Source organism: Chaetura pelagica, unplaced genomic scaffold (genome assembly GCF_000747805.2).
Source record: "Chaetura pelagica isolate M959 unplaced genomic scaffold, ChaPel_1.0 scaffold138, whole genome shotgun sequence".
Lineage (NCBI taxonomy): Eukaryota > Metazoa > Chordata > Aves > Apodiformes > Apodidae > Chaetura > Chaetura pelagica.
In genome coordinates this window covers 4,396,061-4,423,207 of record NW_009954215.1, presented here as the reverse complement: position 1 = coordinate 4,423,207, position 27,147 = coordinate 4,396,061, and the positions used below count along the sequence as shown (strand labels likewise).

General features: G+C 35.7%; 1 protein-coding gene across 1 annotated transcript in view; it reads right to left on the bottom strand.

The window, feature by feature from the left end:
* TRRAP (transformation/transcription domain-associated protein) overlaps positions 1 to 27,147 on the bottom strand; it is an 89,484-nt gene that overhangs the window by 43,265 nt on the left and 19,072 nt on the right. The window contains exons 20-46 of the mRNA XM_010003260.1: positions 26,788 to 26,988; positions 26,217 to 26,368; positions 24,959 to 25,158; positions 23,981 to 24,198; positions 23,649 to 23,846; positions 22,955 to 23,215; positions 21,827 to 21,988; positions 20,950 to 21,046; positions 20,391 to 20,512; positions 18,791 to 18,961; positions 18,028 to 18,096; positions 14,107 to 14,226; positions 13,655 to 13,774; positions 13,145 to 13,309; positions 12,598 to 12,779; positions 12,134 to 12,332; positions 11,632 to 11,760; positions 10,745 to 11,011; positions 9,969 to 10,175; positions 8,940 to 9,098; positions 8,719 to 8,853; positions 8,404 to 8,514; positions 7,015 to 7,161; positions 5,170 to 5,383; positions 4,388 to 4,513; positions 2,394 to 2,540; positions 1,162 to 1,361 (exon numbers count right to left, since the gene is read on the bottom strand). Of these exons, the coding sequence (XP_010001562.1) occupies positions 1,162 to 1,361; positions 2,394 to 2,540; positions 4,388 to 4,513; positions 5,170 to 5,383; positions 7,015 to 7,161; positions 8,404 to 8,514; positions 8,719 to 8,853; positions 8,940 to 9,098; positions 9,969 to 10,175; positions 10,745 to 11,011; positions 11,632 to 11,760; positions 12,134 to 12,332; positions 12,598 to 12,779; positions 13,145 to 13,309; positions 13,655 to 13,774; positions 14,107 to 14,226; positions 18,028 to 18,096; positions 18,791 to 18,961; positions 20,391 to 20,512; positions 20,950 to 21,046; positions 21,827 to 21,988; positions 22,955 to 23,215; positions 23,649 to 23,846; positions 23,981 to 24,198; positions 24,959 to 25,158; positions 26,217 to 26,368; positions 26,788 to 26,988 (4,479 nt within the window). The remainder of the gene's footprint in view (positions 1 to 1,161; positions 1,362 to 2,393; positions 2,541 to 4,387; positions 4,514 to 5,169; positions 5,384 to 7,014; positions 7,162 to 8,403; positions 8,515 to 8,718; positions 8,854 to 8,939; positions 9,099 to 9,968; positions 10,176 to 10,744; positions 11,012 to 11,631; positions 11,761 to 12,133; positions 12,333 to 12,597; positions 12,780 to 13,144; positions 13,310 to 13,654; positions 13,775 to 14,106; positions 14,227 to 18,027; positions 18,097 to 18,790; positions 18,962 to 20,390; positions 20,513 to 20,949; positions 21,047 to 21,826; positions 21,989 to 22,954; positions 23,216 to 23,648; positions 23,847 to 23,980; positions 24,199 to 24,958; positions 25,159 to 26,216; positions 26,369 to 26,787; positions 26,989 to 27,147) is intronic.

Below are 27,147 nucleotides of genomic sequence, written 5' to 3'. Positions count from 1 at the left end.
ATGTGTTTTGTTCATAGCATGGCTGCTTCCCAAGCTTTTATTTCTTGTCCTGCTCAGATGTGCACACACTTGGCACACAAAGTTGAGCCTCTTAAGCACAAAATTCTTAAGATATGCACCACCTGATGGTTAGAGTGTAGAGCTGCTCTTAAGTGAGCTCTGGACAAAACATAAGAAACATCTTTCTTGGTTAGTTTGCTTTAAAGCACATCCTGACATCTGAAAAATAGGCAATTCCCACAGTGAAATTACAACTATCTACACAGACCACAGAGTAGAACAGTGAAGGACATTTGCCATTTAAATCAGCAAGTTTTCCAAAATAGTGCAATTTCAGGCCTGTATTACCTACAAATCAGTTCTGGGCAAAACTCTATTGTTCCAATACATCTCTGTCATTGTGTTATGCAGTTGAGCTCTCTACCAGTTAAGTAAGTACAAGAAAAGAACATTTCAGCTCTTCAGAATGGTTTATGCTAAAAATTCACGTTTGCTCACTCAAGAAAAAATTGTATTTTTGTGATTTCTTATCTAGTGAGAATTAAAGTTCTATAAATAAATACATCTTCCTACACTATTTAAATCAGCTGATAAATAAGGCTTTAAAAACAACTGAAAAAGAACTTATAAAGCAGTAACATGTAAAAATGTTTACACAGATTCCTTGAAATATTCTACTGTGTGTCAGAGTAGAATTTTGGCTTTTCCATGTATGTTGTTTTTTGGTTAACCTCAATGCTGCATCTTTCTCCCACGCACTTTGAACACAGCTTTCCTTTACTGCAGCTGTAGCTCCCCACTTCCAGTAACTGCTCCCAAGTCAGCTACTGGGAGACGACAGAGTGCCATGAAAAATCAGCATTAGTCATTTTCTTCCTGAATAATCTCTGCAACCAAGTTAATGTGAAACATATTTTTTAATTTTTACTTTAAACAAGTTCTCAGCAAAGCAGGTTTTGAGATCAAACACCTAATATTAGCCAATAAAAATTAAGCATCTTTAATTCCAGTTACTTTCACAAAGGATGCACCTCATCAAGGTCATCTAAACATACCTAACAGATCCTCACAAACCTCACTGTCAAAAACTGATGAATTATAACACTGGCTTATAGTTATTTAGTATTTGAGAGGAATAATTATTTTATCTTCTCAATTTACCTGATTAGCTGCCATTGGGGAATTGTTTTTCACCCACTCTTCCACTATTTTTACCACTGCACGAAGAATTTTGGCATCAGTAGATTTTTCAATGAGAGATGTTAGAATAGCTTGTATAAAATTTTTCCTCATTTCCATGCTCATCACAGCCAGGCGAGTCTTGACAAGATCCAGGCTTAACATTACCAGTTCACTTGTACCTGCTATGGATGCAAGAAAAGGATTAGAATTGTGTTTACATCTATAAAATGCCTAATAAAGAAAACTTCAAGGGAGGATGCTGTAATTTTAAAAATAGCAACAGGAGTATCTGTTAGCTGGAAATATATCCTTAGAAATAATGTTTTCAGAATTACTATTTTCCATTCCTAAAGAACTAAGACAGACTCTTTCAGAAAAAAAACCAAAATCCATTCAAAATCCTTTCAGTTTCAGGTTTCATTTCAGTAAATCTTTGGTAAAAGGTATTACAGAACCCCAGTAATGAAAAACTACAATTAAGCTTGTGAAAGAAAGAAATACTATTCTGTTCTGTTAATTTCCTGACTGGCTTATCTGTCAAGTTTAATAGTTTTCCAATTTTTTCTCAGTGTTAATAAAGTTTCCAAGGTTCTCATTTACCTAATTAAAATATGGGCTGGGAATATAACAGCAGTAATTCTTCCAAAGTATTTTCTTCAGTAGCTTGTTAATTAATAAATTACAGTGCTTTTTACTAGCACTGTGAATTTTCTTCTGCAAGAACATCTGATTTTTTTCAATGACTCATGATCTAATTCTCTTGATTACAGACAGAATTGTGTAGACTTTAAAAGATGCTATTTCAAGATAAAAACAAAAGCATCAGCTCCAACAAGTTAATTTCACAAACAGTTGGTCTAACATTATCAAACAGGAAGGATTAAAAAAAAGGGAAAGCACAGAGAAATAAAAACAATTCAGCCCCTCTCCACTCAACACTATGAATTCTTGAAGAATTTCTGTATTTCTATATATGCTGTAAATCAACAAATATTCACTGAAATGCTTGAGTTGATACTGAAATTCATGTATTAAGCAGGTAACAAGAACTCAAAGTCCATTTTTATGCTTCAATACAACAATATTTTTCACTAATGCTGAAGTATTTTTCCATATGTAATAATGCAAAGAAAACTCTACAAAATCATTTAAATCCCTTTGAGGTGAAGATATTTTAATACTTTATAGCACTTCTAATCAGTGACATATACCTGTATTTGCTTCTGGTGTTCCTGCTGTAGCCTGTGGGTTTAAGTGTTCCCTGACCATCTTCTGCAGAGATCGCATAAAAACTGAAATCAATCTGTCAATGTAGCTGGGATTGTTACTGCATGCTGACTTCAGAATCATTAAAGTGCCTGTAGATAAAAAAAAAATACTTAAGGAAGTAAAACTTTGAACATGACCTAAGATCCAAGTTTTCAATGTGGATGTGCTATGAAAAAACACAGGGAAGTGTTCCAGTTGTATTTTGTCCTGCCGTGAAAGAAGCACGGGACAAGCCAAGCTACAAACATGGAAAATCTTGATAGATATGAAGAAAAGCTTCAGTCTCAATATTAGTCTTTAGTCTAAAAATTTATTTTTTCACTAATCAAAATATTTGAAAGCTCTGTATATAAGTGTGTGATGGAGGGCAAGCGGGAGAACAGGAAGACAGAGAACTGAGAGCAGATACTTTTCCAAGTCTTTTAAAAAAAATTATCTAAAAATATAGCTAATCAGAAAAAATTAAACTGCTTCTAATGTTGCACATTTATTTTAGTAGCAAAAAGTAGGAAAACTTACATGATCAGGCTTGGGTTTAAGAATTTAGAGTCATTAAAAAAAAAATTATACAATCTCAGTTTTCTGTTCTAGAAACTTTAGTTTCATAAATCAGTTACTATAGATCAAAAAAATTAACACTATCGAAACTGCTAACTTTGGCACAGTTTATGAATGCACAGGGCTTACAAGATCAGTCTCTTCAAATTTAACATAGTCATTAGCAACACCTATACTAACATAAGCTTATTCATATACATGCAAACCAGTTTTAGCAATCTCTGTGCTTTAAAATACTTAACTCTTAAAAAAAAAAAAAAAAAAGGACATACATCTGGTCAAACTCCATCCTCTAAAAAACCTACAGCTACCCTTTTCCTTACTACAATTTCATAATTCAGGAAAAGCCTACAACAATATTGCTAGAAATGTGTTTTGTTCATAGCATGGCTGCTTCCCAAGCTTTTATTTCTTGTCCTGCTCAGATGTGCACACACTTGGCACACAAAGTTGAGCCTCTTAAGCACAAAATTCTTAAGATATGCACCACCTGATGGTTAGAGTGTAGAGCTGCTCTTAAGTGAGCTCTGGACAAAACATAAGAAACATCTTTCTTGGTTAGTTTGCTTTAAAGCACATCCTGACATCTGAAAAATAGGCAATTCCCACAGTGAAATTACAACTATCTACACAGACCACAGAGTAGAACAGTGAAGGACATTTGCCATTTAAATCAGCAAGTTTTCCAAAATAGTGCAATTTCAGGCCTGTATTACCTACAAATCAGTTCTGGGCAAAACTCTATTGTTCCAATACATCTCTGTCATTGTGTTATGCAGTTGAGCTCTCTACCAGTTAAGTAAGTACAAGAAAAGAACATTTCAGCTCTTCAGAATGGTTTATGCTAAAAATTCACGTTTGCTCACTCAAGAAAAAATTGTACTTTTGTGATTTCTTATCTAGTGAGAATTAAAGTTCTATAAATAAATACATCTTCCTACACTATTTAAATCAGCTGATAAATAAGGCTTTAAAAACAACTGAAAAAGAACTTATAAAGCAGTAACATGTAAAAATGTTTACACAGATTCCTTGAAATATTCTACTGTGTGTCAGAGTAGAATTTTGGCTTTTCCATGTATGTTGTTTTTTGGTTAACCTCAATGCTGCATCTTTCTCCCACGCACTTTGAACACAGCTTTCCTTTACTGCAGCTGTAGCTCCCCACTTCCAGTAACTGCTCCCAAGTCAGCTACTGGGAGACGACAGAGTGCCATGAACCCCCAGTCCTTTTCTTCACAGACGACAGACACCCCATGTCTCTCAAGTTAAGCTACAAACAGCAGATTTCAGTTTCCTTATGGAAAAAGCTAGTGAAAAACATCACAGTCATTAAGGGGCACTCTACACACATCAAGTAGAGAGGAGGGAAACTTACCAAAGAGCTGAGAAGGGTTGGCATTAGTGGCTTTTTCGTAATTAGTAAGTCCTTCATAAATAACCTTTCCAACTGCAGCATAAAGGCACTCCAGCTCTTCATACTTTGAAGCTACACTTGAGGTACCTACAGAGTTTTGGTAACATTAGCCACAGAACAGGCAAGGAACAGTCACACTGTGAACATACAGCCCTCTATACCATCAGCAAAAGTTTATCTCACTAATAAAATGAGGCAACACAAACAGATCCCTCATTTATATAAAACTCTTTATGATACAACCAATCTATCTTTTAAAATAGTGTACACTACTTCTAAAGAATTCATTTTGAGGTCTTAAGATGACTGATATTCTTTAAGAAAAGGTTATCTAAAGTAGGTTATATTAAGACACAGGATATTGCCTATTGCCTTTCTTTTTACAGTCTCCTTTGTTTTAGCAAAACAGCAAAGCTTAACTACTCATAATTGGACTTCTGAAGCTAAAAAAGTGTAATTGCAAAAATACATTAAATTTATAGCATACATTTCTTGAACCAAAGTTATGACAGCCACAGGTTATTAAGTTTTTATGTCAATGGATAATGATGTATTCCACGTGATTACTCATTTCAGCTTTTCTTTTTTTTTTACACAGAGGTTAAAAGTGCAAGCTAAAATGGACCATTAAATGCAGGAATCATAAAACAGAGTATTAGCACATTCCAAAGAGTGTCTTCATCCCTTAATCGCTTAACTTATTCAGCAATTAAGGATAAAAGGAAGAAGAAAACACCACCTACTTGGTTCTGTGGGGAAAATACCCATCAGGCGAGAAAGCAAACTGTGGACTGCTCTCAAAACCTTGGTGTTCCCACAAGTCATACAAGCTGCTACACCTCGTTGCAGGGGTTTGAAGCTGCTAAGGATAGCAGGGGGCTGCAGTACAGTTAAAAGGAAACTTAAGACCTCTAGGCCAGTGCAAATGTTGGCAAAGTTGGCCTGATTGGGTTGTTCCTAAAGAGAACACATACAAAAAGGCAGTGAGGGAATCACATAAGTAGGACACAGATAGTAAATCCAGAACAAATATGTTGAAAACCTGTAAAAAGGTTTATGTTTCTAAACTAGCAATGTTTCAAGTCAATCTTTTGTACAAGTCATGCAAAATAAAACTGGAAAATAGAAGGTGGTATAAAATCTTTAACCATAAAAATGCTACTTAAGCATTTACAGTTTATGTTGCTTCTGATGTTTCTGTAGTCCTCAGTTCAGAAAGCTGTCTGCAACCTTGCTGGTTAGAAATGCTTTCAACAGAGGATATTTTATCTGGTAGTCAACATTTTTCAGAGGCAGGCCTTCAGTGAAGAGTTAAAACAGCACATTCTATGCTAAGGTCTAGTTGAAAGGTCAGAAAATATAGTATTTGGAACTAAAGCAAAAAAAAAAAACAACAAAAAAAAAACTACCAAAATTGGCCATTAAAATAGAAAAAAAAAAAAAAACAACAAAAAACAAACCTACAAAAATTGGCATTAAAATAGTAAATTAGTCTGTTTTCCATAGAAGCTTTATTCTTTTCTCTGAACCTCCTGAATAACTTTATTCTTTTCTCTGAACCTCCTGAATAACTGATACTACATAGCACAAAATTAAGGTACAAAATTCCTCTTTCAGAGGGCTTACATCCCTGTATTAAGTAAACACCAACCATGTCCACCTTCCTCAGGCCTGAGGGGTGGTATGGTGCATTTGTTTTGAGGCAGGGAAATGGCAATTTACTGGCAATTTTCACTCAGGTTGCACACTACTTAGGAAAAGATGAGTAAAGCAAGAAATAAGAGCTTCCAGAAGCACTATCAACTTTTGTAAACCAAAGCCACACCAAAACCTCTTCGAACAGGAGAGAACAATTCAAGCAGATACTTGCTCCTTCAAGAACTATCTCCATAAATACAACAGCCTTAGTAAAGAATGGCACATGTAGATCAACATTTGGAAAAATGGGCCACAGAAATTTTTGTGTAACCTTACACATTTTGAAGTTTCCAAAAGTATCATCTATTACTCCTTTTTTCAAAGAAACAGAAAAGTGACATCAACAAAGCACCTAAAATTTTAACACAGAGTTACTGGGGTATTAAATACTATGATATAAATAAAACACAACTAGTAAAATTCATTATATGGCAAAAAAACATACAAATAGCATACAGATGATAAACAAAATATGTTGCATCAACAAATAATGGAAGGTAGCCTTTAGTGAATTTCATATTACCATCAGGTAGTCAGAAAGCTAGGAACCTATAAAAATCCATCTTATTGTAAATCTTCCTATCAAGGAAAAAAAAAAAGAAAACCAAACCCACTCAACCAGTAAGCCATCCAAGCAAGCAAACTACAATCTATTTCAAAATCCAAGTAATACAGAAGTTACTCCACCTGCTCCTAAGTCTAATACTTTAAGTACTACTACTATACAAATTATAACCACTGAAACAATCCACATATTTCACAATTTATGTATTTTGCTACAAAGAAGAACAGATTAAGACTGGAAAAATCAATACCCAGATACCACTAGCATTCAATCAATGTATGTTCTAGTGAAACCAAAAGATTTACAGGACTAGAATGTTACCTACCACAGTCATTAGCAGTTTATCAAACCACTGCAACTTCAGTTCTGATTTTGGCCACATGTCTGGTCGTAAAGCTGTTTTCAGAAGGTTGACACAGCGGCGAGACAGCAATTCCCCAGGAGAACCAGCAGTGTTTGAGTTGTCATTTACCTAGCAATTAATCAGAGTTAATGAAATGACACCCTTTTGTAACCAATCATTAATTTAGTATGCATCCCAAGTAAGCATGTAATTCCTTATTTCTGAAATGGATGAGCCCAAGTAGTTTTATCAGTATAGTCAGAGAGTCTTTAACTGCATAAAAAGCTGACAACTATAGTAAATGTCTGAACTGCCAGCTAATTACCCCAAATCACCCATCAAATGTATATTTAAATAAGTTATGTTATTTCTACAATTCCATACGTTATTTCTGAACGTCTACAAGATATTAAATCTTTCTGTTTGCAAGGCATCCATAAACATAAGTAGTTCTTTACTCATTTCCCCTTTATATTTCAACAGCACATCTATTCCATGCAATGGACTGCAGTGCATAGAACTCCATGTTCCTTACCAGCAGAAGCCATTGGGGCTTTGGGCCACACCCAGCTAGTTTTTCTAGAAAAGTTAATTCTTTACAAAATTTGGTTAAAGGCTTTAGTTCTACATGCTGCATGAAAAGAAGTAATTCCATGTATTCGATCTTGAGAATAGAATTTCAATCATTATCCCTAGCTATGCAATTGAAATACCTTTCTCCATTACACTCTCTAAATATTATTCAGTTTGGGGTAAAATCTTCTTTACATTAAATCCAGGCAATAGAACAAGCATACTTTGCAGCACCAGGCAAATATATACCTGAATTAAGAAAAAAATTATTATGGAAAATGTTGAAGCCTTTGCCTGGCTCCAGCCAAATTCTACTAGTCAAGTTTATTTCAATCGTGTCACTCTTGATACAGTAACTTGCTTGAAAAGAGAAAGCAAAGAACAAACAAGATGCTAGGAGTGGTTGACATCACAGTAAAATGAAGAATCTTTCGATTGCAAAACCTGAATTCCAACCATTCACATTAAAGTTTTAATTTCAAAGTGCACACTCCCTGCAGCAAATAGAACAACAGTGAGAAGCTAAAGCATACCTTTCATTAATAATAACCAGCATTTGTAAAATGAAAAAACATGCTTTAAATTATTATCAAATTCTATTTTCTTTCCTCTTTTTTAAAATTAAAAAAAAAATTTCACTTTCTGTACAACTTTACATTAGAGATTGTAACCTCTCAGCCAAAGAAAGTACACAAACACTATCATAATCCAAGCATAAAGGGACTCATAAAAAGAGGGGTAAATGGTTTTGGCTACTCATGCTGCATTGGTATTTGCAGATGGGAATAAAGACACTACCTGGCAAGCAATTCTGATCAAGAAGTTCACAACAGTATCTGTGTGTTGCTTGTCAATCGGCTTGGAAAGAAGCGCATCAGCTCCTGGCAGGGACTGGCTACGGCCAAATACCTGCAAAGATCCAACACACAAGAAACATGAGCAAACTTGAAGGAGGACAACAACAGGCAGAACAGATTTTAAATATTTTCTAAAAGTATAACCTTCAATTTGGGGAGTTTTGAGTCACTGTGGAAGAAATAAGTACACTAAACTGCTTAGTCAGTGCAGGTTATAATTCCAGAGTCTCTGAACAAAACCTGAACTTTTTCTTACAGCACTTATTGCTCCTGTAGCTGTCCTGAATCGTTTTACTTCTTGGCCAGAATCAACAGACAATCCTCTTTTAACAGCAGATGAGGCAGAACTTCCTCCTTCTCCACTTGCACTTGAATCCAAATCTGAATCTGGCTGAAATATCAGTAATGCACATGTTAAAAAAAAAATATTTAACCATCTAACAGTTCAACCGTTACTAATTTATTTAGACTTCCTACCTGCTGGTCTTTAATTCTTTGCAATTCCCACTTAATAACTACTTCAGCAAGATCCACAGCTAATTTTCTTTGCTCTATTGTAACACTGGGAGTGAAGCCAAGTCTCTGCATAGCACTAACCATATGCTGAACCAAGTGATGTCTCACTGGATAGTAAACCTGAAAAGATGGTTTCACAGTCATGTTAGCTATTAACCATTAAAAACCTACATAAAAACTACAGAGGTAGAATAAAGCAAAATGATAGTCTTTAATCCCAAACTTTGCTAAATCTGTAACATGTTCCAATTTTGCAATCTGGAAAAGTAACCAGTTCTTTGAAAATAAAATGTTGGTTACAATTTCTGTAGCGACTACTGATTTCATTAATTTAACAGGTTCTTTTGAAGAAACACAAATTTTTCTCAAGGACCAATCATTCCAATTTTTTGCCAGTCCTTTTGGAGAGCTACAACCCACATTGCAACACACTCAGGATTTTTTCCAGAAAGCATTGAGGCATTGATTCCAGAAATGTGACTTAAAAGCCTATTAGCTAGCTGTCACTTGGGATCATATTTTAACACGTATTTTCAAAAATGTTCCTATATTGACATTCTGCAGCATTTCCCCATTTGTTTAGTGTTTTCCAACATACATTAGCTGGAGATAAAAGTTACATAGTTAACCCCACAGAATACATAAATCAAACAAACAAGGATTACTGGAGGATGGAAAACAATACACTTCTGCAATTTTTTTAAACAACTCTGGAAGAATTATCACAGCTGTTAGAGAGCACTAGCTAATGAATGAGTAATGAATTAAACTCAGACTTTCACATAACATTTTTAATTCTAAATTCATTCATTATAAAGCTTAGTAAGCACTTCACTATTTGGTTTAAGATGTTTTAATTTTTAAATCAGACAGCTGATGTCTTTTAAAGCTAAACCTTAGAAATCAATTTATGTTATTTTCTAACCAAACTGCAGTTCACCTCCTTGACATCTGAGATACAGTGTCTATCAGAATAACTGCTACAAGTACCTTGAAATGTTGTACTATCAAATGCAAAATATGTACTAGTTGGGGAACTGTGTGACCCTCTTCCACAATGATTTTTCGTGTCCAGTGGGTCAGCATCTGATGTCCATCCTCCATCCGGGCAGGCACAGCTGGAGTCAGAATAGCCATGGCTTGCCTGACAATAGCTCGGGCCTCCATTGCATGAGCTTTTAGAAGGCTGTGAAAAACCTAAGCACCAAAGTTTCTGATCAACATTAATATTACATATATTTACAAAAATATAAAGAAAGAGAAACTACAACGTACATTCTCTAAACATCATAATTTCTTCCTTAAGGCCCATAATTTGGTAAATGTATGATGACAGCTCATTATCAGAAGTATGCAGCCTACACTGCTGTCTCCCTTACATTCCCTTTTTCTTCCCCTCTCTCCACTGTCCAATTTGAAGTCTTCTTCTGGTCCTCACATTCTGTCTCAACTGTGTGACACTTAAATGAAGAATTATTACTATGTTTGTTAATGCAACCAAAATAACTTTTGGTTGTCCCATTTACCCTCTCTGTTTTCACTTATCTTCAAGCTTTTCTATACTCTGCTATCTCCAAATAAATTTGTTATTAATACTTGGCTTGCTGCTTCTGTATCTCTTCTTTGCACACCAACTTAACTGTTACTCACACACTATGCATCCAAACCCACTGTGTACCCTCTACTCTGCATTTTAAAACCAAAGAAAGCACACTACAGAACTTCTATCAACCTGCCATGTATGAATTCAAGCTTGTAGTCAATACCTGCAGAACGATCTTCTTATGTATGGCAAATTTTGCAATGATGTGTGCCAGGAGCAAATGCCCACTGTATTTGCACGCTGGGTCCACACAAGCCTTGGACAAGAGGCAAGGCCAAGCAAACGTCATCAGGCGGCGCAGTTTGCTGTTCCGGTTCTTGTTGTTGTCATGAATGTGATGTGGAGCGTGTTCAACCAGCAGTGTGGCGAATTGCAAGAGATAGATCCTGAGAGAATCCAGCATATCAGCCTGTTTTTCTGGATCGAGCACCTAGTTTCAGGGATAATCAAAGAGGAGAAGAGAAAAGTGAGAAAAAAAAACAAACAACAAAATAACTTTATTGCCTATAACAGCCAAGTCCTCATTTTTTGCTTTGCCAGTGGTTTTTAAGACGACTAATAACTATAAGCAGACTTTTTATTCAGTTTAACACTCACAAAACAACCTCCTAAAGTGAGAACTTTTAAATAATAAGCACAACTAGGAAATTCCAAAGAGCTAACCTTTTTAAAAAAATAAGTAAGAAAAACAACCTTCATTTACAACATCTATTTTATAACTGCTACCTGGGTCAATGAAACTGAAGTGAATTACAAAGACACCAATATTCAATCACAGTAAACTCCGCTTATGAACAAGAGTAGAAATGGCCTTATATGGTTGTAATTCCAAAGACAGACATCCAAACCAAAGACATATCATACACTGGAAACTGTAGTCCAATCTTAGTGATAACATGATCTCACAGCAGTTCAAAGTTATATGATTTGATACAAGTAACTGTATTTAGAAATAGCACAACTAATTCAATTAAGGGTTGAAAAGGCAAATGAGAGGAACAGCATTTTGTTTTAATTTTCAAACAGGTTAATGTAAACCAGGATTGCTACCTTTGTTATAAAAACACTAGTGATGCTTTCTGGATTATCTCCCTCTGGGTTTGGGGGTCCCAACAGCTGTTCACCTTCTCCTTTTTCAAAACTGTACAAGAAAGCAGGATTCAAGATATGTTGCAGTACCTACAGAATATAAACAAAAAAACAATTATACTCAACTATTGGATTCTTCTAATAGCAGTCAAGTACTTATTACAAAAAGAAGCTATAAATAAAAAACTTAAGAAAGAGATGCATGCAGATTCCCTCTCTCTCCCTTTCTCCACTCCAAACTCAAAAGATTCTTAGTGTAAACTAAAGTAGTCAGCATTGAAAGCAAGATGAATTGCTGTCTCTGTTCATTATCGTTCTTCTTCAGGTATGATATTTTCACCTAAATGGCTCTGCCAATTATCAAACTCATTGACATTTAAGTAAGCCAGTTTTGTTGTCCTAGTTCCCAAGAAGAAAATTAAACCTAAATACCAGGCTTCTTTGATTTAATTACTTCAGTTACCTTGGCTTTGAGCTCATCTCCAAAGTTTGGGTCATTGAAATCAACAAACCGGAAGAACAAAGCCCGTTTTTGGGGAATACTGTAGTTTTTGGGGATCTCTTCTTCCATGTATTCCTTTAAGAAAGTCATATTGCAAAGAAATCGACCCGTAAAAGCCCGAAGCAACTGGAAGAGCAACTCTATATCACCATAATTCCTTCTGTAAAACCACATAAAATAAAAAGCTTCAGTGCACGAATATCTAACCAAACTGTCACGCTGCTACCTTCATGAAGCAACTAATCTTGTTTTTAAATAAGCAGTACAAGAGACATGGTTTTAGCACTAATGTCAGCCTTATAGTAAAGCTTCTCTTCAGTAATTGCAAACCCTTTTGAGTACCCCTGTATACCCTTGCAGCATTTTCAAAATAAATTAAAAAAAAAAAGTGTGTAAGCTATACAAAAACCAATGTTTATACATACTTGCAGTAATTCAGTAAGCAATATGCTAACAGCTTGGGTTCCTTCCAGTTTGTCGCTGCCATATTCTCCTTACGATGTCTCTCCTGAAAAGCTTCACTCACCCACACACGTTTCAGCTGATTCACCAAGGAATGCTGATTTGCCAACCAACATTCATCATTCTTAACAATAATACTTATGATCTGTCAAAAAGCAAAACAAGACAAATGCAGAGTCAACATGCAACAGACCTGTCAGTAGAAACAATCATATGGAAGCACTTATTTAAGGCCAATTGAGGGTCCTAAAATACTTTTAAAGGAATTTCTTGTTTTAAAAAAAGTTTGTTTCCATGTTTTCTTCTTCTCTCTTACTTGATTAAAAAAAAAAAAAATGTAGTTCATTTGAGTCTCTTTTTCCTTCCTAGTGACTCTGACTACTAACACTTTACATTTTTTCAGATGGTTTTCTACAACTTGTAATACATACACACACACTTAAAAGCTTGTAGCAAACCTGTAACTAAAAGGTTTAAACTCTCTAGAGACAAACAGGTGTAAATTAGTACCTTAATAGCCTGAAACTGAAGATCGAGACGCATTGTAGTAGTGCTTGGAGAACCAGGTCTGACAGCTGCTTGGGTACCAACTGGTAACAGCAGAGTGATAAACCGGTTCGGATTAGCTGCCAGCACATCTCGTAGAGGTTTGGCATCTTTATGTTTTAAGAAACTCTGAGGAAGAGAAAGAAATAATTTTAATAACCACCATTAAAAGCAAAACTACCAAAGGCTATATCATCCATTAGTTTTATATTTCTCACTGAAGTTGCAGAGGTTATATTTCACATATATAAAAATAACCTCTATGACTTCAATTATAAGCCTACATGAGCTAGAAAGGTATAAAGTCAACGTCTCAGGACAAATAAATTCAAAGCAGAGAATAAGCACCCTGCAGTCTGAGTAAGACCATGATTAAAAAACACAGGGGAAAAATCATGGCAAAGATGTAAAACTTCATCAACCAAATATGTGAAAATGAGGGCTCTCCCCTGCTCCTCTTGCCATACAACTTACCATAAACATTCTGCTCCACTGTGGATCATTTAAAGTGGCTTCCATCATGAACAGCTCCACAGTCTGCGATGGATGACGTGTCAAAAATTTTATCAGTGGTTCCCTAAATGGACTGCCAGCCTGAAAGATTTATAAAGCTTAAATTCAAAATGCAGAGTAAAAAGTATTTTATACTAATTTATCAGCACTCAGATAAATACATTTGACTTGGCATTTGTGCAGCTACAAAATATTCAGAACTTTGATGATGAGAACTTATCAACAGTTTCAAAACTTCATTTTTAAGAATCTAAGACAACTGTTAACACCTCCTAAAAGTCTCAAAGAGCATATTCACTTATCTATTACATCAGCTGTTCCCACACCATGTTTAAAATATTATACTTGCTGTATACTAATGTTTAAAAATTCTATAAAGCAAAAATATCAGTAATTTTTATTTCTGCTTTTACCTCAATTAACATTGCTCGTTCTGTTTTCATAACAACTTCCAGCAGAGGCTTAACCAAAGTCTGAGGTGCAGCTGGGATCAGATGGAATAAATTTATAATTGCTGAACAAATCTTCATTTCCTACAGGTAAAATGAAACACAATTAAATCAATATTTCTATCTAAATACATTAAAACAGTATCACAAATCCTACCTTCTTTCCTCTCTCTATTAGCAGAGCCAGTAACCAAATGCTAAGGGTTAACATGTTCACAGCATCTGCTTACCATGATGTACAGAGAAAATTGCTCTGGCAGAAGTCTGTCCTTCCCCCCTTGCAATATCATGGTTTAATTTTATTTTTCAGTATAGTGGTGTTTTACAGGTAAGAGCTAAACACTGTGTAATGATAATGGTGATGGGGGAGTTTCAGAGTGCTCAGCGCACTGGCAGCAGCTCATGCATCAAAGAGCCAGATCTTCCTTTCCAGTTGCTCATATACACCCCACAACCCTGGACTAGACATGATGGAAAAAACAGACAGCTTCCTCACAGCATTACTCAGTATATCTTGCAAACTGCTGGTTACTTCAAAGAAGTCCAAAATAGTTTTGTGTTTGTCCTTCATTGTATAATTTAAATGTGCACTATATTTCAGTTACCCAGAGTGTGGAATTTCTTCAGTAAGAAAAGGGAAGGAAAAAAACCAAACCAAAACATCCACTCTCATCATCCCTCCAAATCTAATTTCTAATATGTAGTTCAAGATTATTATCAAGTGTATTGCATTTCCTCAACTGCATTTAAACACAAAGTATTAGGCCCCATTCCTTCAACATGATCTGCCTAGACAGGCCCCCACAACACTAACCCTCATGGACTGAAGTGCAGGACTAAGAACACGAAATCTTTCAAAACCTCCTACACCTTCACATAAATTAAACATACTGCTCTTCCTGGTACAAACATACTCGACATCCTTAACAGCAATATTATCAAAACAACTCTGCCACAGACAAACAGAAGACAATTCACAGCACTGCACTTAGAGGCACAATGTACTCTGCCCAAAACACAATAAACCTAAAAAATTATGGTTTGAAATACAAAAAATAAAAACAAACAGAAGAACCACAATAACAAAGAACTTCCTGCTGCCTCCACTGAGTTTCTCACCTCTACCCCTTCTGCAGCAGGCTGAACCAAACCAGAAGTCACAGCATGAAACGAAAAAGCCCACAAGAATACCAAATAAACAAACAAATCAGTATATGCTATTCTTCAGGTGGCAGTCAGAAATTGACTTCAGTCGGGTTATTTTCTCATCTCAAACTAAAAGAACTGAGACAGTGTGTATCTCCCATGCTCTGAATTGCTCTCCTAAGAATAAGGATGAAAAACATTTTTTTTTTAATTGTATATTGTTTAGACATAGCTTCTATTTATACTGAATAAAAATATACTAGACATTATTAATTTAGGGGAAACATCATTTAGCATCTTCAAAGATAAATTCATCCAGCATCAGTAATGAAAGCACTTTTAATACTTCAACTATCAAACTAAAAAGTCCTTGTAAGAAGCTGCAGAGCAGAATTTCCACTGGGATGCTACTGCTGCTGATGACAGCCAGAGCAACCATCTAATCAAAATTTGTTTTTTCCATTACCAGACATGACCTAAAACACACACCTTTCCTTGGGGAGGCAAGGGATACACGAAGAAGGGATTTAAATCAAAGATTTCAGTCACTGGGCCAATTAATTAGATCTTAATCACTATTTAATACGTTATGTTTAATTTGCTCATTTATCTAAACAGCCAAGTCACAATTCAGGAACACAGTAGCACTGGCATAAAATGATTTAGATGATGGAAGAGCTGAATTATTTTAGCATCAACAGTTGCTAATTATTATGCAGCATTTATAACTGAGATATCTGAAGTCCTTAGTTTGTCTAGAATTTTTATTTACATATGAAAATTCATTCCATAAACTTTTGGACAGTTTCATCAAGACACTTTGCTGCTGAGCCACCTGCACTATGCTGGAGAACTGCAGGACAACAGCAGCACCGCCATCAAATGGCACCTTCAGAATGTGTTGCTGGAAAAAAGAAAACTCTTCAGGTCAAAAAGGTAACTGTAATAGTGCTCTGCACCCTTTCAGCTAGCAAACATAAGGCTTTCCTGACCACTTCCATTCTCCACTTTGTGTCTACCATCTCCTTGACGTAATCACTTACTCACTGAGTGATGCAACCTCCTCCAATAACACCCCTTAACATTGCTTTGAAGTGAGTATCTCAGATCTTGGAATCTCACAATGAGCAAGAAGATACCAGAGTAAGTTAAAGGCCAGCTACAGTAACTCAGACCACCAAGTTCAGCATCCTAGTTTTTCCACATGCAGAAGACACAGTTACAGCAACCGCACACTGTACGTATGGACACATAAACACAGACTGCCATAGCAATTGTATAAACACCACACTGTCTGTGCCCTCCTTCAGTTTCCTAAAGTTGTTATTTTTAAGGAAAAACTTACAGCAACAACTGGGGGGAAAAAAAAGTGCTTTCCATGAGCTTTACAGGTACACAATTCTATCTGAAAACGTTTCCATAGACTTCTCTCCTCCCTCAAGATGTGACATTAGGTTCCTTCTCAAGCACCTCATGTGCACCTCCCCCTCAACACAGGTAGGTTTAAAAAAAAAAAAAAAAAAAAAAAAAAAAAAAAAGTGCAGGTTTAGGAGCTAAACACATAACTACATAGAAAACATCACCAAAAGTATTAAAAGTAGAAAACTTCACAATTAAGTATGATTTAGGGACAACTGAAAACTGTTCTAGAGGTGCCAGACTGTGGTTTGGAAGACTGTCATGATAAAGAAATCCACAAGATATCTATAATCATTGAGTCTGAGGAAAAGTGAGTCCCAAAAGAAGAATGTCAAGGCCTTTGAACTACTCTAACCTGAATAAAATATGTTTATCTAAAAAATGTACAGTTTTTAAAGTTTAAACGTAAGAACCAAATTCTATTGTGTTAGAGAACATCTAGGTCAAATAAAAAGCAATTACTAAATTCAGATTTCAAAGCTCTCTTTGCAGTGGCAGAAAAGAGTAATGAAAGCCATTAAAGCCACTTCCATGTTTTGAGGGAAATAAAAAGCCAGTTTAATTTTATTCTAATTTGAAAAACAAAGAAATGGAAAAAATTCCCCCAATTTTTTTCCTAGTTGCAACAACGAATCGCAACACTAAGTTATTAATAAAATCTTAATAAAATTATAGACTTGTGGCAATCTATATGAAACAACACTGCAGCAGGAATTCCCTTCAGTGCTGTCTTGCTAAGAGCACACCCTGCTGTCTTTGCACTGTGCAATTTTCCATTTACAAGAAAATGGATCAGCTTCCCCTAGTTCAACACTTGAGGTCATTAGTTTGGATGGGAGAGAGATTTTAATGTGGTCTCAGTTGGCAAATATCAAACCCATTTTTTCATAACTTATACATAAAATTAACTGGGATCATATTATTATTATGTATAATTTTCAAAATACTATGTTATGAACATCAAACACATTAGTGAAAAAAGAGGGATTATGCTGCTGAGCTCATCAGCAGCATTCCAATAAAGAACAGATTTCGAAGCAGCAAATTCTGAGGGGGGTTGGGGAGAAATCAATGAGCTATTATTCCCACAGCAACCTGTACAGAACAGGCTTTAAAGTAACCCTTGTCAGCAGGTGAGAAGCTCCTCTTACTAAGATTTGCAACAAATAATTCATTATACATATAAATTCATTATCTTGTAACAAAACATCAGTGTGTAATCAGTTATGGCAACATTTACAGATGAATGAATTCTGCAATTCCACAACATTAATACTATTTATTTCTTGTCTTCCTACATAAAAGCACTCATTAACTTACATTTCCATCACTCCGTTGTCCACCTTTGTGTGTAATAACTACAACTTCCATCCATTTACGCAGGTGTTGCTATAAAGAGAGAATAATTAGTAGTATTCTAATTATACTGTCCCATTTTAGCAAGTGACAGCATATGCTACAAGAAAAGAAGTAGGAAACAAGGGGGAAAATGAGTAGCTATTTTCATTCCCTCAGTTTGAAGAGTTTAGTGTTGCTAAAAGTGCTCTCCATACTCAAGGAAATGGGTTACAAGAGCATGTATTAAAAGGCACAAAAATCTCAAGTCTGGTAGGCTTACACTTGTTTAATGATTTGCTTGATATGCATGCATTTACATACTTAAATATCCATGGCTAAAGGCTCACACACAGTGTTTAAAAAATGCAAATAAGAAGGGCAATCCCTTCAACTGTTTTATATACCGAGAAGATACCAAAACAGACTTAGCGCACTAGGAAGTAAAACACATTTTCAATGGTTTCCTTAGTATATTATGCTGCTAACATCTTGCTTAAAAGATAAATTTGTCTAAGCAGACCTTGGCATAACTAGGTCTGTACTAGAAAAAATGTCTCTTAACTTCCTGGGTTAGCAGCTCAAAATGTTTAAAGAATATTTTTTTCTATTGATTGTGAAACAAAAATCTTATACTTCTAATATATATCTCAAGTAATACAAATTGTTCTTTGACTTTTCAACGCCATCAGTATTAACTAAAAGAAAAATCTTTTGGAAGAACTAAAGAAAACTTGAATTGGCTTACCATCATCTGATCACAGAATTTATCATTAAAAGAGTTTGGAAAAAGTCTAGTGACAGATGTCAGACGATTCACAACGTTCAGTGTCAGACTTCGATAGTCTCCCAACATCATAAGCAGTGGTCTCATGTGTGTATGAATTTGATCAACTTCAATGGTAGCTCCTTCCAAGAACTGCAAGAGAGTACAGGATTAAGATACAGATGGAGATACTAGCAACTTTTGTGCAAGTAACTTTCTGAAAACAATTTCTGATTGATTCTCTTCTTTTATTTTGTACTCGCAGAATGCAATAGCTTAAACTAGTTCTTGCTGGAAATAAATACAGTGACAAGATGCATTTGGGAAACACTTCAGTAGTTCTGACACACAGTAGGGCATTCCATAAAACAATCAAGTAGGAGATCTTCATTACAGAGGGATTGAAAAACTGCCACAGTTATGAATTCAATATACAGCTATGGACAAACTACTTAAACACTGCTTTACTAAAAACTGCCCGTGAATCTGGCTGAAGGCAATAGAACAAATTTCTGTGCTACAATCTACATAAATCCCGAGTAACATAAAAGGTCAAGAGAACTAGGCTGCAAGCAGACAGATTATTTCCTGTCATAACCAAATGTTCTGTGGGCTTGGATTTATCACAGAGAAAAAGATCAGAAAAATCTTATACCAAATGCCTAGGTGAGGGCAACCATTACTTACTCCCTCTTACCTCTCAATCCAACTGTATTGTCAGCAAGCCATGAATGAGAAGTACATTCACTTTCATTAACAGTGACATGAAAAGATGTCTGACCTCTGATCAGTCAATGGCCTAAACACACATAAACCACCAGCATAACTACAGCTACAACCCCTGTTACAAGACAGCCAATCTACATATAATTACAAAGAAACTATTTTTATTATCTTTTTCTATATTTAGAATAATGGTTTTAAGATCTTGCTGAAACAGAATCAGGCTTATCTATTGGGCAAAATATCATTATGAGATACTATCCTTTTCCCTGTTCTTCCAGCTTTGTTACACTGTAACTTTGCTGCCAAAGAACAGCCACATAAGGATACTAATTCTGACCTTAAAAGTACAGCCACAGTTCTGTTCTTAAGCTCACTGACATAATGTGATGCAGAACCTAACTCTGCTGCATTGCTTGCTTTTCTAAAACCAGCTCTGGACTCTCTACCACTTCCTTTAGGAACACATAACCCCAAGAAAAGCTTCAACAATAAAGCCAGGTATGTACACTGGCAACCTGATGGGAAGGACTGATACTGATTCATTTAGAAAAGAAGACACATTTACAAATACCAAGCAAAAAGAAAGACCAAAAGACAGGACAGGCAGAAAGACTTACCATGGTCCTTGTCCAAGAGCCTATAATGCTTAATTTCAACAACAAGAAATGTTTAGGTCTAAGTTCAAACCCAAAAATACCCGCATCTGACAGAAACTTAATTATATTGGTGTCACTAACAAAAACTCAACAGAGCAGCCACTATTTTCTGTAGAGAAGTTCCCCAAGGAGCTCAAGAGCAAGAAAGTAAAGCAGAGAGAGTAACAGTCCCAAAAGCAACATTGTTTTAATACACTAACCTTTCTCATGCAGGCTTCTCCTGCCTCCTGCAGTTCATTATTTGTTGAATTAAGTGCTTTGAAAAGTGCAGCAATGATTTTCTCTCTGGACTGAGGCAAGTAATTGCAGGCAGCTAGAGCATCTGCAAATATCAATGTAAATATGTTCTCTTTGTTAAGCCAATTTGAAAAGAGAAGGGAAAAAACCTCCTAATTCTACATTTCTTCAAGTTTCTTTTTATTTAATCTTAAATTACAGACAGCTAAAACATAGTTTGCTTTGCCAAAAGCAACAGGCATCACATAATAGCAAAAGAATGGAAATTCTGTTAAGTGTTCTAAAGATTTCCTAATGTTATACAACATAATTAGTCTAAAATATGTTGGGTTAATTTCAGGAAATAAATCCTAGTAATAAGGAAGCAGCAGTACTTCCACCATTATTCTCCATTAAACTGCAACCTCTAGAGAGCACTCAGCAGTCATCACTCAAGTTTTCTGCTGATCTTGGGAAGAAGTCTGCCCAGTGCTCAGAAGGACACTTCTCTGCATGAAATTTTGTTTAGGAAGTTTTACTCACTTAAGGCTGCAATCCGAAGAGGTACAAGTGATGGAAGACTTTTGTAACAAGGTAGTTTCATTAAGGCAGCATCTTCAGCCTCACACAAATTCAGTAACTATGGAAAAAAAATAGTAATTTTCATATAGCATTGTGAATCACATTTGAAATGGTAGTATCAGTTACCTTTTCAGCCTTGTTTCCTCAAAGAGTCAAGTTTACTCAAACACACTAATCAACCTCTAAATTTCACCAAGAGGCAAAAATTCCACTCAAAGTTAAGGTATAAGTTCCCATGAAAACCAGTGGTTAGCTAGAGGTAAGAGAGCCCATCAGCATTATCAGAGAAAAGTCAGGCAAAAATTAGCCATTTTGCATTTTTTGGCCAATACCTAGCTGGTCTATTTGCAAACAGACTGCCTTGTTAATTGCAGTTACTGTTGGCATCGAAGATCTGAACTTATGTTTGGACAAGATTGTTAGGAAACCAAGGGATTAGACAGTTTCTCCAAGTATACATCTGATCTTACTCAGACTGTTAAGGACTCAAAAACCTTAACAGTATCCGTGTGTTGGTTGTACAACAGTTTATTTAATAGTTCTATTTAGATATGCATAAAATATGACCAAAATATGGAAATTAGCACTACTAGGCTAGTAATTCAAAATGAAAGTTAATTTAATATATTTCACACACATTAGAATATTCTGCTTAGCTCAGAGTTATTATGTTACAGGTAAAGGCAGACCTTAGTTCACATTTCAAAAGGTAAACTCCTAGATTTCAGTGAAAGTTTAACAATACAGATTTTTCTCTGTGCATTTTAACAATGAAAGTTCTAAAACCATCACTACTTAAGTATCTACATTCAAATATGAGAACATAAAAAGGAAGTACCTCTGTGTAGAAAACCTTGTGTTCCACAACATTGAGATCCATTGTAAACAGTCGGGGTTGTAGGGTTGTGCAAAATGTATTTCCCTCCATCAGGCCAATCTGGGCATTTGCAGGTTGATGCCTGAGTAAATGCTTTTTAGGAGGAACCATGTCTTGGAGAACCTACACAATGTAATTTAGATTACTGAATTAACAGCCTACCCAAATGACCCCTCAGACCCAGTCACTAAGACGACATCATTAGTCATAGCTCCAGATGTACCTCATTAGAAATACTGAGCAAAAAGCAAAGTATTTCTCTGAACTCATTTAATTCACAGTCAGTTAGTACAACAGCTCAGCGTCTGTCAATATTACAGATTTTCTGTGAACAGATCTACAATATTTAGTAACTTCACACAACTTATAAACAACAAAGACCTTCATTGACCTCAATATTTCAAATGCTCAAGTCAAGAAACAAGCATATATTAAGCTCATCAGAAAAAACAAAAACATTAATGTATGTTTTTTTCCATTATATCAACTTCTTACTCTCCTCCTTAAACACCTAAAGCAAAATCAGATATTAGTTAGGGAGCTTCTCCGTGGATTCCCAAACTAGAATAACATCTATAATTTCATATGTTGTAGTGGCCCTTAAGGCTTATGTATGTTTATTTGTCTTTCAAGAGAATGAATGCTATTAACTTTAAGGACTAGCTAACAAAAAAGTGATTTCAACCAGCTTTGATCTTTGTAATCTCTTTTTGAATTAGGAAACATTGCAATATACCTCATATTTAGCGAGTAACACAAAATCACAGTTCAAAATGCAGTATCTACCTGGCCAAGCCTGTGTCTGATTGGTGGTATGACAAGTAGTCCATAATATCAGGAACTAAATCAACTTGATGCTACTATAAATACTGCCTAAGTAGTCAGGCTCAGCTTGTATGCATCTGCAGTACTCCAGCCACAGTATATTTTAGGACAACAAAACCTCGCAAATGCCACATATATGCTATCAAAGCTCTAAGAACTTAATTCACTGAATTGGAAAAATGTACTCAGAATTTGCATTTTGCAAATCCAAACTGGTAAATAACTTCAAACTCACTTGGACTTTCAGTAAGTATTTCTCCTTACCTCTTTATGTGGCTCCATAATCACCGTGACACTTTTTCCAGTGACCTGTGCAAGTACCTGCAATGAATGCATGGCCTGTTTTCTCACAGTGGAGTTTGGAGATGTTACTTCTCGAACAAGGTCATGTGTTACATGATGAAAAGACTTTTCCTGTGCTACTAGGATTTCTTCTGTTTTTTCTTCATCTTTTAAAGGAGTTGCACACCTGATCAAAAGCTGTTCTAATGTGGTCTTCGCCATAGCAACTGCTCCATTGGAAACCTAAGGTATCACAGATTATTTTTATTAACTAAGTACAGAACACAGATTACAAATCTACACACTACTCATCAACAGACTGAGCATTTCATTTTGATGAACACTCTGGAAGCAGCTAAAAACATATGAAGCTTAAACAGAACTAGTATTCAACTAGTCTTCCCACTAATCATCCCAAAACCGTGAGCTGCACTGAAATACAATTTTCTAGAAGAACTCAAACACTGGAACCTTTAGCTGTGCTGTGACCATATGATTCCCAATAGAGAAAAGGCCAAGCTACATTTTTAGGTATCTATAACAACATATAGCTTTTTGGTAAGATGCACACCCTTCAAACTAAACACAGAAAGAAGAAAAAACAAACAAACAAGTGTTTTCTATACAAGTGACAGTGAATCCCCATACTATTTGATATAATTCATTAATTAAATACCTCTCCAGTTAGATCCATCATAACAAAGAGAAGTGCCTTTAAAAAAGTCTGCTGGTTCTGGAGGACCCAAATCAGTGGCAGTCGTTCCATAAGAAATTTAATGGACACAACCCCTCCTAGTTTAGCATACCAGGCTTGTTCATAACAGCAAGCACATAAACGTTCCACAATGTATGAAAACAAGGGAAGCTGACAAGCCTAAAAAAAAAGAAATGTATCAGTTTGGTTTTTGAGTTCACTGGTAGCCTACAGAATTTTAAAAGCAAAATTTCATTGGTTGAAACTAGACTATCTATATTTTAAAAAAAAATAAATAAATAAATAAATATTACCCTTTCCTTTGAACCCAAGATAATGCTTGCAACATCAAATATCACTGCTAGAGCCACCTCTCCTATTTTGCAGAGCTCCTTCTCCTCATATGCCATGCAGATTGCTATGGCATCAATCAGCACCAAGGGATCCATGCCTTTTGACCCATTTTCTTCACTATGAAACATGGCTGTGCTTGGCTGGCTTCCAACCTGATAGCACTGCAGCAAAAAAGGACCTGTAATTTGTATTGGGGAAGAAAAGAGAGAGAGGAATAAAAGCTAAAACAACAGGTATTTAAATATGAATAGTCTTTCAATTAGATTTTACTACTCCTCTGACTAGCTAATGGCAAAACCAGTAACCACTGTGTCAATTTGCATATAAATGGATTGTAAGGCATTCTTCACTCTTAGAAGAAAAAAAGATTCCATCTACTTGAATATTTTCTTCTATACACTAGACTATGCACTGCAAGAAGATTTAATTAAAATGAAGAATCATAAAAATTCAAGTTACATTAATGTGACAGTGAAGAGTGGTATGCTTATACCATGTCTTTTCCACCATTACTTTTCAGAGTTCACTTCAAACAAAAATTTCACATCACAGACAGAAGACACTGCAGTGCTCTAATGTTCACTTAGTTCCTCTCATGGCCCATCAAAACCACAAGTGGAAACAACCCAATTCAAAGACCTGCAAGGATAACTGTGTATATCTAGTTACACAAATGCTCATCACATATAAACTGTTCCAAGCTGTAATTATTTCCTTGGCTGCAACATTTTAAAAGTATTATTAGGTGACTGTTTTCTAAAACTTGCTTAATAATTTTTCCCTGCTCAAAGTAACTAAGCCATCAAACAACAAACAACATATCTACCCAGAAGCAACTGCAATATCATCACTTGCTTATAACAAATTACTGTTAGAAAAAGTATTAACCTCTCCACCTCTCATGACATTCCCCATGATCTCTATTCCCCCTGACTTACCACACTGCTGAGCCACTGCCACCATTGTGTAGTGGCGGATTAAGCTGGCTACAAAAGGCAGAGCACTGGGCCTCAGATCTTTGATGACTGCTGACATGAATGCCCCTGTCAATGCCTGCTCAAAGGTTTTACGAGCTGGAGTGTCCTGAGCTTTGTATCGATGGGAAATAATCACACTGGGTATGGACTTCTCAGTAAAGCTGAAAGACAACACCAAGTTCATTATAACCCTAACCTGCAGTACTGGCAGCTCAATCATGAGCACGTCAAGTACTTGATTTAAAGTTTGCTCTCAATACCCAACTCCTTCCCCACCTCTTGTCGTCCCCTCATTTTGATGGTGTTAGACCAGTTCACTCAGTCCGTATTAATTTTGTCAACCACTGGTCTCAAACATGATGGATAGCTCAATTTCATCAGGAGCATTTAAAGCCAGTGGTTTAGAAGAAGCCCACATACATACAAATAATAGGTATACAGGCATCACACTGCAACTCAATTACAGAATGTTATTTTCAATATTTTGACATTTTCCCTTTTTAAAATGACATTTGATTTAAATCTTGAAAGATGGAAACATTATTTATCAAATCACTGCCCAATGAAACCTATTCATTGCAAAGCTATATTTATGTCAAGTATAACAAGTTCAAATTCTAAAAGCTACCATAAACTTTAGCTACAGTTACTACACTGCAAGGCTCAAAGTCACACACACTTTGTGGGCAAAGATGTCAAAGTTGTCTAAAAGCAATTAACTCATTAAGTATCAATGACTACAATTATAAAACAAAAACATTCAATAAAAAGCCTCTGCATTAAGACAAGCATAGGTTATATGTGTGACTATGCTATAGTTCAATCATCAAATGAAACTGGATTTCATATCTCCTGCCCTTGGGTAAAAAGACAGATTGTGATACTTTGTATATACATCTAAGTCAACATTTAGAACGCAATTAAGTGCCAGAATATTCCAACTATTTAAAGATATTAAATTAATTTTTAAAAGCCTACACATATGTCACAGAATAAACACTGGACAGATATTAGGGGAGGAAAATTAAAGTATGAAACATTCACACGTCACTGGCATTAAATAAACATTCTGACATTGACCCAAAAGGCAGCAGGATAAGCCAGTAGGCAAAAACCCCATAAAGAACACATTGCCTAGATATCCATTGTCTCTCATTTAGCTTATTCTAAAGACACCATAAATTTTACATACACATTTACGTTTAAAGAATGGTCATACTTGGGATGTGCAAGGAGTTGGTATAATGCATGTTTGTTGTCATCCAGGCTCATCATAGCTACTAAGAAACACTTGATGACTTCCCACGCTTGTCTCCGGTAATAGGGTTCTGTGTTGGCGCTCTTCAGACAGTCCAGAGCAGTCTCAATGGCCTGGAATGAAAACAGGCAGATAGCAACCAAACATTTCTTGTTCTTAATACTTGCAACTAGGTGATTAACCAAGGGAGCAATGTATTTAAATGTATTAAATGTATTATAAGCAACTTTGAAAAGGATGTACAATTTGGACTGCCCAAACTAAGAAATGCAGAGAATGCCTGTGAGAGTAGACTTGAAACTAGCGTGGTATTTGCTGCGCTTTTATAAACACAAAGTTTCATGGCAGATCCTAAAACCTACTTTTAACTACATAAATTCTAGTGTTGGATATTCTTTAACACATATCTGGAGCTGCAGACACACCCCAGATTTTATCAACCTTTTACAAGCAAACAAACTTCCAAAAATCTGTAATAAAGTAAAACCGAGTAAGATGGTTTAACAGCACAGAAAATAACTTAAGCCCTTACCTTCTCCATTGGAAGCTGAATGGATGCTTTACAGTCTGAAAATTCAATGGTTATACTGGGTCCTTGGATTTCTGTGACTACGTATTGTAATTTCTGTGATTCCTTTAACATCTTCCTGTTGCTTCCACCAAATTTACCAAGCACACGATAAGCCACGTGAGAAATGCTGTCTGCAGGATTGCGCAGCGTACGCCACAAGGCCTGCAAGTGTTACACGGTCAGGTCAGTTGCACTTCAAATTTTTTCAAATTGTAACGTAAAAAAAGGTCAAAAAAACCCAATTATTCTTGTATCTGCATAATTGATCCTGCATAGCTTCCAGAAAATACTTTTCTAGGTAGAATAAAAGTATTCTTCTCC